Raw genomic sequence first — 12,812 nt, forward strand, 5'->3', positions numbered from 1 at the left:
AGGGCCTACCCAAACAGGAGACCTTGATCCTTAGACAATCAATTCATTAATTCATCCAAGAATGAAAGTAACAATGCATGAAGAGGCTATTTATGGCCCAAAATAACAGCTCTGACTCCAACTGGGTTTTCCTTACTGATAGGGTCCCATTACATATTGAACTGGACTTTTATCTAAAACTCCTAATAGATAGGATAAGGAATCTTATCTTATCTCAACAACCTTAAAGAGGAATCGAATTACTACGGGATTACAATCCTCAGATTGGAATCTTTTATATAAACTTAACTTGGGACTCAAACAAAGCAACTTTAAACCAAACTGGGACTCTTAAGCAAAACTAAACCTAACTCAAATTGCCAAACTGGACTTAGCAAAATTCTTGGAAAGTTCTAAAAACAATTTCAGAAATAAATCAAGGGCTAAAATGCCCAAAATACCCTAAAAAAAGGGGTTTGGCCAGCTTAGGATGGTTTCTTGGAGCCATCCTGGGGCCCCACTTGAGCTTTCAGCCGGGGGGGGGGGGTGTCCTTGTGTTCACATCAGTGAATCATGTGATGTGTGGCACAAAAAGAATTTATCTGATTCAAACATCTTTTCCCATTTCAATGGAAATACTTATTACAAAACTAAAACATAGAAATTGTCAATCAAGGAAGAGAAGAAGCAGTAGACGTCAACCCATAGCAGCCACTCGTTTTCCAATCTTATTTGTAGGTAGTAAATACAGTACTAGAGATTTTTCTACCTAGACTAGCAAAGAATAAAGGAAAAGAAAATAGAGAGACAATAAACTCCGCATACCTAGTAGGCTATTAACCTAACACAACATAACTAGGAAAGCTAACTAATATAAAGAAAGATGAATGGAGAAAAATATTGGTTCACCATAGAGGCACCTATATCATGGGTACCTCTACCCTCACTTTACTGCTTAAGCTGGAGCATGGGAATCACCCATTCTCAGCTTGAAACGACCCATCTAGAATGCTGGAAAAATTTTGAGGGCTTGGTGAACATATTGCTAACCTGATAAGCGGAACAAACAAATGGAGTGACCAGTTACTTATTCATGATACCATTCCTTGCAAAATCACAGTTAACTTTGAAGTTTTCAGTGTTCTGTGGAACACTGGATGGTTAACAATTTATATTGCAGCTAGATTATCATAGAACATCTACAATGGAGAGGTAAGTGGGGACCACACCTCTTTGAGCAAGGACTTTAACCGCATTGGTTCAGCAGCAGTGTGAGGCATATGTATTCAGCCATGGCACTAGATCATGCCATAATAGTTTACCTCATGCTGTGCCAGGTGACTAGGTTACCCACCTCTTTCCTGTTCAATGATGTGGCCCTTGATTGAACAGGTTCAACTTGGGGCCAGTCTTCCAGGATCTAATTAAAATGTTAGGGAAGATGTAGAAACTGTGGATCACAAATGGTGAAGAAACCCACTGATTATCTTTGAGATGAGTCATATATTGCCATTGGTAGCATGTATATATGTTGGGCAAGGGAGATGTCAAGATGACAATTCAGTCTCATCCAGAACGAGATATTTCATCAAGCTTTTAAACTATGGGTTTAAGTACTTGCTCTTTTAGTGGGTGTAAACCTAGTAAAAACCTCTACGCTGGTGCATATGGCATTGGTCTACACTTCAGTGGGAAGGAGAACCATTTACACTTGTCTAATTATTTACAGTTGTGTCCCTTATGTTTGAACTAGAACCCAGTACCAAACACTTCTGACTCACACACTTCCTAAATTGCTGAACCGCTTTACCGGATAATTCTAGCCATCTATTCCATTGCTTATGCTTGCAGCTTTATTATATTCTTTTGCCCCAAAGTATATAGCTGTGTGTATCTGTAGCATGTGGTACATATCTCCCCCCCCCCCCCCCCCCCCCCCCAAAAAAAAAAAAAAAAAAAATGATGGCTCTCTCAAGATCACCTCATTGATAAAATGCTTGATACTTCAAACCTTGCATTGGTGCTTACAACCTGACAGAATTTCAGACCAATCCATCTGGCACATTGCAGATGGTCTGCCTATTTATGGGATATGCCAGTTGAGTGACTCGAAACTTTTTTTTTTTAGGGATTAAGTGTTTCTAGAAATTTGTAAAAATTCACGAGTGTTGGTGGCTATGAGGCTTGACTATAAAACAGATGACTTGAATTCTTCCTTTTTTTGGGAATATATCTACTTATTAAATTACCATTTTTGGAGTTCATACACACGCTATATATGTAGGAAACTGGTGATGCTGTTTTGTCTGAAGTAATATGATGTTGCTATGCTTATTGTGTATTGCATTTTCAAGCTTCTCAGGTCTTATCCAGAAGTCGAAGTATATTAGTTCAGCAAATGAAAATAGGCCTCTCAAACGAGATGCTCCCGTTGATGGTCATGCACAAAGAGATAATGAAGAAAATTCTAATCATTCATTGGGCGGGAATCCTGTTAATGTACGATACACATTACTATTTCACTATAGAAATTGGGTTTCTGTTGTCTGAACTTAGAAGCATTTGCAATTGCAGGATATAACAAATTCTGTTTCTTCAAAGAAACCCAAAGTCAAGAAGAAAGCAAGTGACATCAACTCTTTCTCAAGTGGGCCAAATTCTTCCGAGATCCAGGGTTTGTATATGATTCTTGGCTTTCCTTTCATTTATGCTATTGTTTTCCATCATGTGTTTGAATTGACGCCAAGTTGTTGAATTTTTAGATGGTATCATCAAAGGTTTTTGCAAGTTGGTGGAGGATCTGTGTTCAAAAGCTGAATCCTTCATGATGATGAGGTGGAAGTGGAATGGACTTCCTTGCCTCTTGCTGATCTTAGAATGCTTGGAAATGAAGTCACGTCTATCTGTGCGAAGAAAATTCTACACCTGGTGCCTGTGGATATCCTCGTAAAACTTCTAGATGTTCTGGATCGTCAAGTTCGTCATGCAGAAGGATTGTCGATTGTTGAAAATGAGACCGTAAGTATACCAAGGTTATGTTTGGGAAATTCACTATTTTTTGGTAGAGTGCAATTTATCTTCTGTCAAAGGTGCACATTGTTTAATTTAACTAATAGCACATTTTATAGAAATATGTGGGAATTTAGAATTTCAGGATATGTTCTATTTGGCTTTGTTGATGAACCTGATTTCATTTCTGCCTTCTCTGTTTTTCTCATTGTATTATAATTTGTTACCTCTGATGGGAAAAGTGATCCTTGGTTGAGTTAATACATTTATTGGAAATTTCAGTATTTAGAGTTGATGATACAATATTCTTCAAAGTGTGACAGCCAAGATGGCTAATTTTTACTCTTCGTTCTGTTCCAATCTTGAGTTGTACAGACAGTATGGATTGGTTTACGCAATCATTACTCTTCATTGTTGGGTCATTCTACTGTATCGTGTTTGCCAGTATGTTCATGTAAGTTTACTTATATTTCTCCTGTGTAACTTTGCATTTAGCCCTTGTACGGGTGGTTGGCTAATGATGAGTATAGATGCATGCCATTCTCTATTAGAATAGGTATCAGGGCATAAAATCAATTATTAGATTAACTACTGTGGTGAAGGGGGTTTGGATGTGGTTGGGTTTAATATTTGCTCTTTGCTAATTTGAAGATCGGTAACCCCAGTTGTCGTGCTAAGGCAACCCCAGGGCTGGCCTTTTCTATTATACTAGTAAAATCTCATGTACAGATGCACGTAGGGTTTTTTTTTTCTTTCCCTTCTCCACTTTGTTTTTTGGATTCATTAATTTGTAATTATATATTTTTTTCCCTCTTTTGGGGTCCCCCTCCTTAATATGAACTTTTTTTTAGTAGAATAATACGAACTACTTAACTTGAGTTTTTTTGGGGTGGGAATACAATATATTTTTTTCCCTTCCCAATATTCTTCAAAAAAGGGGGGAAATCAATAGAAAAGAAATTAGTTTTAGAAGAGAAAAGAAGTTGGGTAGTTAAACTAAGTGAGAAAAAAAATAAACTAATTATATTAGATTAAGATTTAGTAAAAGGAAGTTTTGAAAGATATTGGAAAAATATAAACAGAAAACTAACCAAAAAGAATTTGTCTTTGGATGTTGGCAGAAAGAGGAATAACCTAATGCAACTCAGAACTTCACTCTGAATTAACTAATTATGAATTTTGGGGGTTTTTCTATTTGTTCGTTCTCTTTCTACCACTTTTACAGTACTTTGTTTATTTGGTGCTTTATTTTTTATATTTTCCCCTAATTTCCCTTTGCTCCTTTTTAAGAATCCATAAATAGCGAATTTTGTGTGTTTTTGTTTTCAAAATTTACTGTTTCCATTTTTCTTTTTCTCCCTCTTTTCTAGGACTATTAATTTTATGATTTTTTATTACTTTTTTGTTTTCTTTTTTCTCTTGTTGTTGTGAGACTTCTTTTTTTCCTATTAAATCTCCCACATATAGAGTTTAAAAGCGCATATGATGAGATAAATTTAGAGATGAAAGAGATTAATCAATGCTTAATTGAGGATTTAATAAGAGAAAATTTTGAAAGACATTAAGAAGATATAGACCAAATGCTAACTTAAAAAAGTGGTTGACCTTCACTTTCTTGAGTCTTAAAGTAAAGATTCGTGCATACATACCTGAAACCGTCCCCGCCCCTGGCGCCCCCCCCCAAAAAAAAAAAAAAAAACAAAAAGACTCTGAAAAATGCTAAATAAAGCTTGTAAAGAATTAAGTAATTATGAATTTGGGGTTTTTTTTAAAAAAAAAAAATTGTTCATTCCCCTCTTTCCTTCTTCTGTTATGGTACTCCATTATCTTTTTTTTTTTTGGGTACAAAGGCGCTTTTATATATACGGAAATGGGGATGGGGATATTACATATGCCGCTGGCAAGGGTTGAACCCACGACCTCTCTACTGAGAAGTCAGGTTCTTAACCATTTTACTAACCCTCCATTGGCCCATTATCTTTTTTTTTCGTAAACAGATAATACTCCATTATTTGGATGGTGTTTTTTTCTCCTTTCAATTCCCCTTTACCCTTTTTCTTTTAGGCATTTATTAATTGTATATTTTGGGTTTTTCTCCATTTTTTTGGGTCTCGTTAACCTTATGGCTTTTGAATTCCTTGTTAGATTATTTTTTCTCCAAATTTTGCAGGACTTTTTTTCTTTCTTTCTTTCTTCTCTTTTACTCTTTCTTAAATGGATATTTAAAACTAACTGGCGATGAGAAAAAGAAAAAAAAGAAGAAAGAGACTAATTTATATTTAATTTATGATTTAATGTAAATATGTATAAGAAACTAACGCGGAAAACTTTGTATTTGCATGTTCCTTTTTTTGAGTCCTAAAAGGGTGAGAGTTGTGTATATCTGCATAAAATGAAAATAACTTATTCGTTTGAGGAAAAAAAGGATGATGATAGGAAAGAGGAATAAGCTATTAAAATGTGTTGGGGGTGTTTTTTCGATAGTGTTTTGTGCTATAAGGATAGGGAGGTTTTTTTTGAGAGACGAAGGATGGTGAAAGGTTTTATTGTTGGAAAGAATATTTATAGAAGGAAAATAAGTGAAGCACTGGTTAACAAAGAGACATTGGGAGAAAAATAAAAGAGGCATCCGTTGGCGAAGAGACATGAGTTATGGAGTAAGTTTTGGATGTGGATAACTTTTTCTTCTTTTCGGTGAGAAGATACATCTATTGGCAAAGAGAGGGAACAATATCAAAAGATGAATTTGTCGGGGACAAGTAGGGGTATTTTAGTCCAGTAACGAAGAGATTTAAATCTTGAGAGGGAGTTCTTTTTTCAAAAGATGTAACTATTGAGGATAAGTGGGGGTATTTTTGTCTAATGAAAGAGTATATCAGAACCAGAGTTTGTTCTTTTATTTATTAGTATGATATGATATGATTCTTTACCCCCAACCCCCCCCCAAAAAAAAAAAAAAAAAAAAAAAAAGAAAAAAAAAAAAGAAGAAGAAGAAGTTATGATATGAGATGATGTAATATAGCAATGTTAATTATACATGGTTGTGCTTGTATGCTACGTAGAAGCAATGTCAATGGAATATAATGTAGTTATTGCTAGTAATTGCCTAGAGGGTGTTGTGCTTGGCATATTGGTCAAGTGCTCACTTGCTAAATGCTTGTTCATGTGTTTTAGTCTTGGAAACCTCCTTTTTGGAAATAAAGCTAAGGTTCATACATTTGAGTCGGTGGTTTGCATCCTCCACATCTTTCTTCTTGTAATTTCACTCCGCAGGATTTCCCCTTTTTCTCTACAATCCTCTTAGCTTAAAGATCTAGTCCTGCAATTCCAGTTGGTGTATTAGTTACTACTTACTACTGGTGCAGCAAAGCCGTTGTAGGAAATCTCTATTTTGATGTCCGATAGGAGAACTGTCCCCCAGACTTTGCTTGTATGGAAGCCTTCCGCACTGGGTTTGTCTAGTCTGTGGTTCCCTTATAAAGTTTTTTCTCCCCCCAATCCCCCCCCCCCCAAAAAAAAAAAAAAAAAAAAAAAAAAAAAAAAAAAAAAAAAGAAGAAAAAAAGGAAAAGAAAAGGAGCACAATTGCTAACTTTGCCTTGCACTTTCACATCTGTGTTGGGTTCCAGCAAAAACTGGTTTCCAATTTACACTATTTCAATCAGAAAATAGTCACAATTGGAATTTGGAAGGGGATGCAACTTCTGTCATTTTGAGGTGATTTTGTGGGGTGCTTACTGGGAGAGTTGGTGTGAGACAAATTGTTAAGGGGAGAAGAGTAACAAACTAACAATGAACGGTCAATTTGAGAAAAACCGAGTCATGTGACTCCATAAGTTAAAGCTGGCTAATTTCTTTTAACTTGTTAGGACCTTGGATGCAGTCAGGGCAAACATGGATGAAAGACACAATTCCCTCAAATGTAAATGACTTGTTACATGTTTTAGTCTATATCTATAGTGTCATTCCCTGCTTTTGTGTCTCATAGCTATTGTGTTCACTGCCAGTTAAACCCTTATGTTTAACAGGTTGATTGGATGACCAGACCAAAAATACTATGCTATGCATTGGCAGAAGAAAAACAGAAAAAGGAATTAGTAGAATAGCATAATGAACAATCTGCTACAACTTGGGGTTATATATAGCTAGTGTCACATTTTTCTTTTGGAACCTTGTTTGATTCTTTCTCATTTTCTAATATGTGCTGTTTCTTTTCCTTTTCTGCCAGGATGAATCAGATATTGTCTCAGTGGTTATGTGTGCATTGGAATCCACTCATGTGGCTTTAGCTGTGATGACTCATCATGACATGCCAAAGCAGCTTTACAAAGAAGAGGTTCAGCTCTATGCTGTTTTCCCTCCCTCTAAGATTTCTTATTTCTTTTTCTGAAACTATATGTGATGGCCCTATCTTCTGTCCTATTTTGCTGTGTCATTTACTATTTGCAGAGTCTGATATTTTTTAGGTTATCCGTTTCAGATCATTGAAAGAATTGTGGACTTCTCTAGGCATCAGATCATGGAATGCATGGCCGCCTTTGATCCATCATACCGTGCACTGCATAAACCAAGTGAAAATGGAGCACTTGAGGGTAAGCTTCTTTTTTTTTTTACATGTGTTTCTTGTTCTTTCATAATGCTGACATTTTGGGATTCTCTGATTTTGTCAACTTGCAATCTTTTTGTTGGACCTGTTTACCCTTGGTTCTTCAGCCATTCTTGTCCCATCTTTTTCTTTCTTTCAATGGGACATTAAGGCATCCTGTAAGTTTTGGCAGTAGTATATAGTGGTTACAATGTGAACTGAGTGTATTATTTTCTCACATTATTCAGGCGATGATGAAGATACTGATACTGATATCGGTCCTGCAAATAAGAAGCGGCGGAGTATTAAAAGTGTTAAAATGAAGAAGTCAACCTTTAACAGGTGGGCTTCTCACTGTTACAATTCCTACTTTGTATTATGATTTGCTTTCAATAAAATCCCAAATGAAACAGATTCTAATGGTCTTCCTGTTTATTAATATTAGGGTTTCTGCTGCTGTTAATGCACTTCTTCAGAAACTATGCACCATTGTTGGTTTCCTTACGGATCTTTTGTCAATAGAGCGCCTATCAGATAGTTGCATCCTACAGTTGGTGAAGACAAGTTTTGGAACCTTATTGGTGGATAACATCCAGCTCCTGCAGTTGAAGGCCATCAATTTAATTTGCGGGGTATTCAAGTCCATATGCTTAATATGTTTATAATTATAATTGTTCTGTGATTTGCCAATCGACCAATAGTAATCACTTATTGTTATCAATTTCCAGGTATTTTCTTCATACACACACCATATGAATTTTTTAATAGATGAAACAGTGCATTTGCTTTGGAAGCTACCATCGTCTAAGCGAGCTCTTAGGGCTTACCACCTGCCAGCTGAAGAGCAAAAGCAGATACAGATGATCACAGCTTTGCTTATTCAGTTAGTTCAGTCTAGTGCAAACCTTCCCAAAGCATTGAGACAACAAACAGAGACTGGCAGTCGACTCTTGGAGGTCTCAGTTGATGCCAGTTTTCCAACCAAATGCCATGAGGCTGCAACAGAGACATGTTGTCTTTTTTGGTCTCATGTTCTTCAGAGACTTACTAATACAAAATCTCATGAAGCAAATGAGTTGAAGTCGATAGTGGACAATCTTATTGTGGATCTGCTGACAACATTGAATTTACCTGAATATCCTGCTTCTGCTCTTATTCTTGAGGTAATAATTGGCTACAAATTTGTAATTAGGCATCACATTTTTGTTAATATTGAATTGATATAGGTATACCTGTAGGTTCTATGTGTCTTACTGCTCCAAAATGCTGGACTCAAAGCAAAAGATATACCTACGCGTTCCATGTCCATTGAACTTCTTGGACCAATTTCTGCAAGGTTGAAACGGGATGCTTTCCTCTGTCGTAGAGATAAGTTCTGGATTTTACAGGAGTTGGCTGACAGTGAAACTAACAATCATGAGTATCCAAATGATGTTTGTTCTATTTGTTTTGATGGAAGGGGTGGGAAGGTGTCATTTGTGTGTCTTGGTTGTAAGAGATTGTTTCATACCGATTGCATGGGAGTAACAGAACATGAAATTCCTACTTATGGCTGTTACTGTCAGTTTTGCCTTTGTAAGAAGCAACTAACTGTCCTACAGACGTATTGTAAATCATATAGTGTAGATTTCGTAGATGATGGTAAAAAGGATCAGCATGTTTCAGAAAGAACTTCTGAAACTTCAGAACCGATTACAAAGATGGAGATTGTTCAACAAATGCTTTTGAATTATCTCGAGGAAGCCAGTACAGATGAGGCATATCTTTTTGCTCGCTGGTTTGTTGCTCAATTCAAAGTTTCCTTGCAAAGTTTTATCCAAGTCCTTGTTTGCATTGATATATACATTAGGTATTTCTGTGCAGGTTCTACCTTTGCCTATGGTTCAAAGATGACCCCAAATCACAGGAGAAGCTAATTTACTACTTTAGTAGACTTAAGTCAAGAGCAATCATGCGGGACTTCGGCACTATTTCTTCATCACTAACAAGAGATTCGGTCAAAAAGATATCTTTAGCATTGGGACAAAATAATTCTTTCTCTAGAGGATTGAATAAAATTCTTTACTTGCTGCTGGTAAGTATGATATAATTTATTCACTTTGTGTTCCTTTTTAGGATATGCTAATCATAGTAGTTCTGAATGTATATTTCACCAGGCAAGTTTGGGAGAGAATTCTAGTCAAATAAGGACCAAAGCAATGAAAGCGGTAAGCAGGAACTTCAAATATCGACCAAATTAGTTGTGATTTGTGTTGAGGAACATGGCTCCTCTTTGTGGTACTGCTGAATTCACCCCATGTTTCTTTTTTAAAATATTGAAACAGGTTAGTATAATTGTTGAAGCTGATCCAGAGGTTTTGTGTGAGAAAAATGTTCAGCTGGCAGTTGAAGGAAGGCTCTGTGACTCTTCGATTCTTGTTCGAGAAGCTGCTTTGGAACTTGTTGGTAGGCATATTGCTTCACATCCCGATGTTGGACTGAAGGTATCTGAGATAAAATTTGTCCTCCCCCTTTTTCTTTGCTTGGAAATTGTTGAATTAAATTACATTTTCTCCGTTGGTGGTTTTCTAGTATTTTGAAAAAGTTGCAGAGAGAATAAAGGATACTGGAGTCAGTGTTCGCAAACGAGCTATCAGAATAATCAGGGATATGTGTACTTCCAATGCAAACTTTTCAGGATTCACAAGGGCCTGCATTGAGATAATCTCTCGTGTCAGTGATGAAGAAAATAGTGTACAGGTATGATCTCAAGTGGGGGAAAAAAGTTTCTTTGATTTTTACCTTTTATTTATTTATTTATTATTTTTCTAATGCATCTAATATCATATCATATGCCCTGATATATGCTGTGTAAAATAAATGCATCCAGAGGGTGTTTTAATTTTTGAAGAAGATAATTTCTGAAAATTGACATCTATATACACATATGAGCTTAGAACTTCTTAACGTTATACAAAATCAAAACAATGACACATTTTGAAGAGAGTATTCGATTGTCATGATTCATGAAGACGGGAAGGTTAAAAGAGGTATGATGGACAGTGAGCTTAAGACTGGTTAATTACAATTTACAATTTAAATGTCTTTATCTTCTTGACATTTTATAATGGCTAGTATATTCGACTTAAGCATCTTTCCTTACCTGGGAAAAAGTTCTTTCTGTTTTTGTTTTTTATATGAACTTTTTCCCCCAATTTGACAGGATCTTGTCTGCAAGACATTTTATGAGTTCTGGTTTGAGGAGTCTTCTGGTTTTCATACTCAGTTTGTTGGAGATGGTAGTTCTGTTCCATTGGAAGTTGCAAAAAAGACAGAGCAGATTGTTGAAATGTTGAGGAAGATGCAAAATCAACAACTTCTTGTGACAGTCATAAAGCGCAATCTTGCACTTGATTTTTTCCCACAGTCTGCTAAAGCTGCTGGAATTAGTCCTGGGGTGCTTGCATCAGTGCATAAACGTTGTGAGTTAATGTGCAAATGTTTACTGGAAAGGATATTGCAGGTATGTTGCTTCAGTCTAACTTTGTTTTTACAATTTGATGTTTTCAATTGTCAGTTAGTTGTTTGTTGATGACTTCTATCTTTGGCAGAGAAAATAATTAATGAGGATGTTCGGTTGTGTCTCAGGTAGAGGAAACAATTCAAGAGGATGTGGAAAAGCGTGCACTTCCTTATGTGTTGGCTTTGCATTCATTTTGTGTCGTGGATCCAACACTCTGTGCCCCGGCTTCTGATCCATCCCAGTTTGTGGTTACTCTGCAGCCATACCTTAAGAGTCAGGTTTTTTTCAGCTGCTTCATTGAACTCCTTAAATACCTACTTAGTAGTTGAATTTGAATCTGTATAGATTTGTTGTAGCTGTTTTCTGAATATATATGTATATGTATATATGTGTGTGTGTATATATGTACATATTCTTTGACGGGAGAACATAGATGGAATAATCAAAGATATAAAACTTATCCAAAAAAACAAAAAAATTATTTAAAAATATACCACCATGAAGATTACCCATTGATAAAGACTAGAGAATTTTAGAAAATAAAAGATGTGAAGGAAGGATGGGGAGCCGTCCTTAAAATAAAACCATTTGAATATCACCCCAAATCTACATAACAAATATGTAATTCAGGCAAATTCTCTGTCAAAATCCTAACATCAGTCGAATATGAAGTACAAGCTCTTATAAAGGGACTAAAATCAATGGAAATAGTTCTTACAAATAGACCATTCACCATAAGAACTAATTGTGAGGCCATAGTAAAAGCATATAAAAATTATAATGAAAAGGAAAATCCAACATAGAATATGGGTCATACTTAGAACACACTTTTTTAGTAGAGAATATCAAATCAAAATTTAACATATAAAAGGCATATATCTATATTTGTTTTTTTTGGTTACTTTGTAAAACTCGCTCAAAAGTTTATCCTGCAAACTTCAGAGTTGCTGCCGAGAATAGTGATATTGCGTGCATAATGAACTGGAGAGGTCTGATAGTCCAACCAGAATTCAATTTAGGTATTAATTAGTTAAGCCTCCAATTGAATCAGAAAACCTGAAACAGAAGTCAGATTCGGAGAAACAAGAGTTAAAGAAGTTTGGTTTTAACAGAAGACTTGATGCAGAATTGAAGACATATTTAAGAAAGAAACAACCCATTGGGTCAGGCCCATCAAAGGCCTAAAGCTATCACTTGAATCAGCCCATGGCTTTCATGGGCTGGGACTATTTTAGTGGGTTAAAGTCAGCCCACATATGTTGAACTTTATAGTCTAGACCTAAGCCCAAGTCTAGTTTTTGAAAAGTCAATGAAAGGGGTTTTGGTTTGAAAATAAAAAAACTCATTGTCAAAGGAGTTTTCCTTTGTCAAAGAGTTAGTTAGTAGTTGAGTTATTAATAGGTAGGTGGTGTTAGCTAGTGATTGGATGTTACCATTAATGTTTATGTCTCTTTAGAATGCTATATAGAGAGACGTATGAAAGAGGTGAAGACACAACTCATCAATTGAAATCAAATTGCTTTGTTAGCATTCCTTCTCTATGGAGACTCCTTGTGTTTGATCGAGGTATGTTGATGTTCGATCCAATTGCCCCACCTTGCGGTGTGAAGCCCGGGTTTTACATTGTTATTCTCAATTCCCTCATATTATCCTTTCAATTTCTTCATCATAGTTCTGCCCCTGTTTTGAAGATCTATTCAGCCCATATTGTTATGCTATTATCCTTATAATACCACTCT

At 35.9% G+C, this 12,812-nt stretch overlaps 1 protein-coding gene across 1 annotated transcript in view; it reads left to right on the forward strand.

Moving 5' to 3' along the window:
* EMB2773 (PHD finger family protein) overlaps positions 1-12,812 on the forward strand; it is a 63,394-nt gene that overhangs the window by 12,069 nt on the left and 38,513 nt on the right. The window contains 16 exon segments of the mRNA XM_089164619.1: positions 2,342-2,478; positions 2,554-2,653; positions 2,742-2,795; positions 2,798-2,997; positions 7,215-7,322; positions 7,467-7,578; positions 7,820-7,913; positions 8,017-8,203; positions 8,300-8,734; positions 8,810-9,348; positions 9,435-9,645; positions 9,728-9,778; positions 9,896-10,054; positions 10,143-10,310; positions 10,774-11,073; positions 11,199-11,351. Coding sequence (XP_089020745.1) covers positions 2,342-2,478; positions 2,554-2,653; positions 2,742-2,795; positions 2,798-2,997; positions 7,215-7,322; positions 7,467-7,578; positions 7,820-7,913; positions 8,017-8,203; positions 8,300-8,734; positions 8,810-9,348; positions 9,435-9,645; positions 9,728-9,778; positions 9,896-10,054; positions 10,143-10,310; positions 10,774-11,073; positions 11,199-11,351 — 3,008 coding nt within the window.

The sequence above is a fragment of the Hakea prostrata genome, chromosome 8 (genome assembly GCF_041222555.1).
Source record: "Hakea prostrata isolate BN-2017 chromosome 8, UWA_Hpros_2, whole genome shotgun sequence".
NCBI lineage: Eukaryota > Viridiplantae > Streptophyta > Magnoliopsida > Proteales > Proteaceae > Hakea > Hakea prostrata.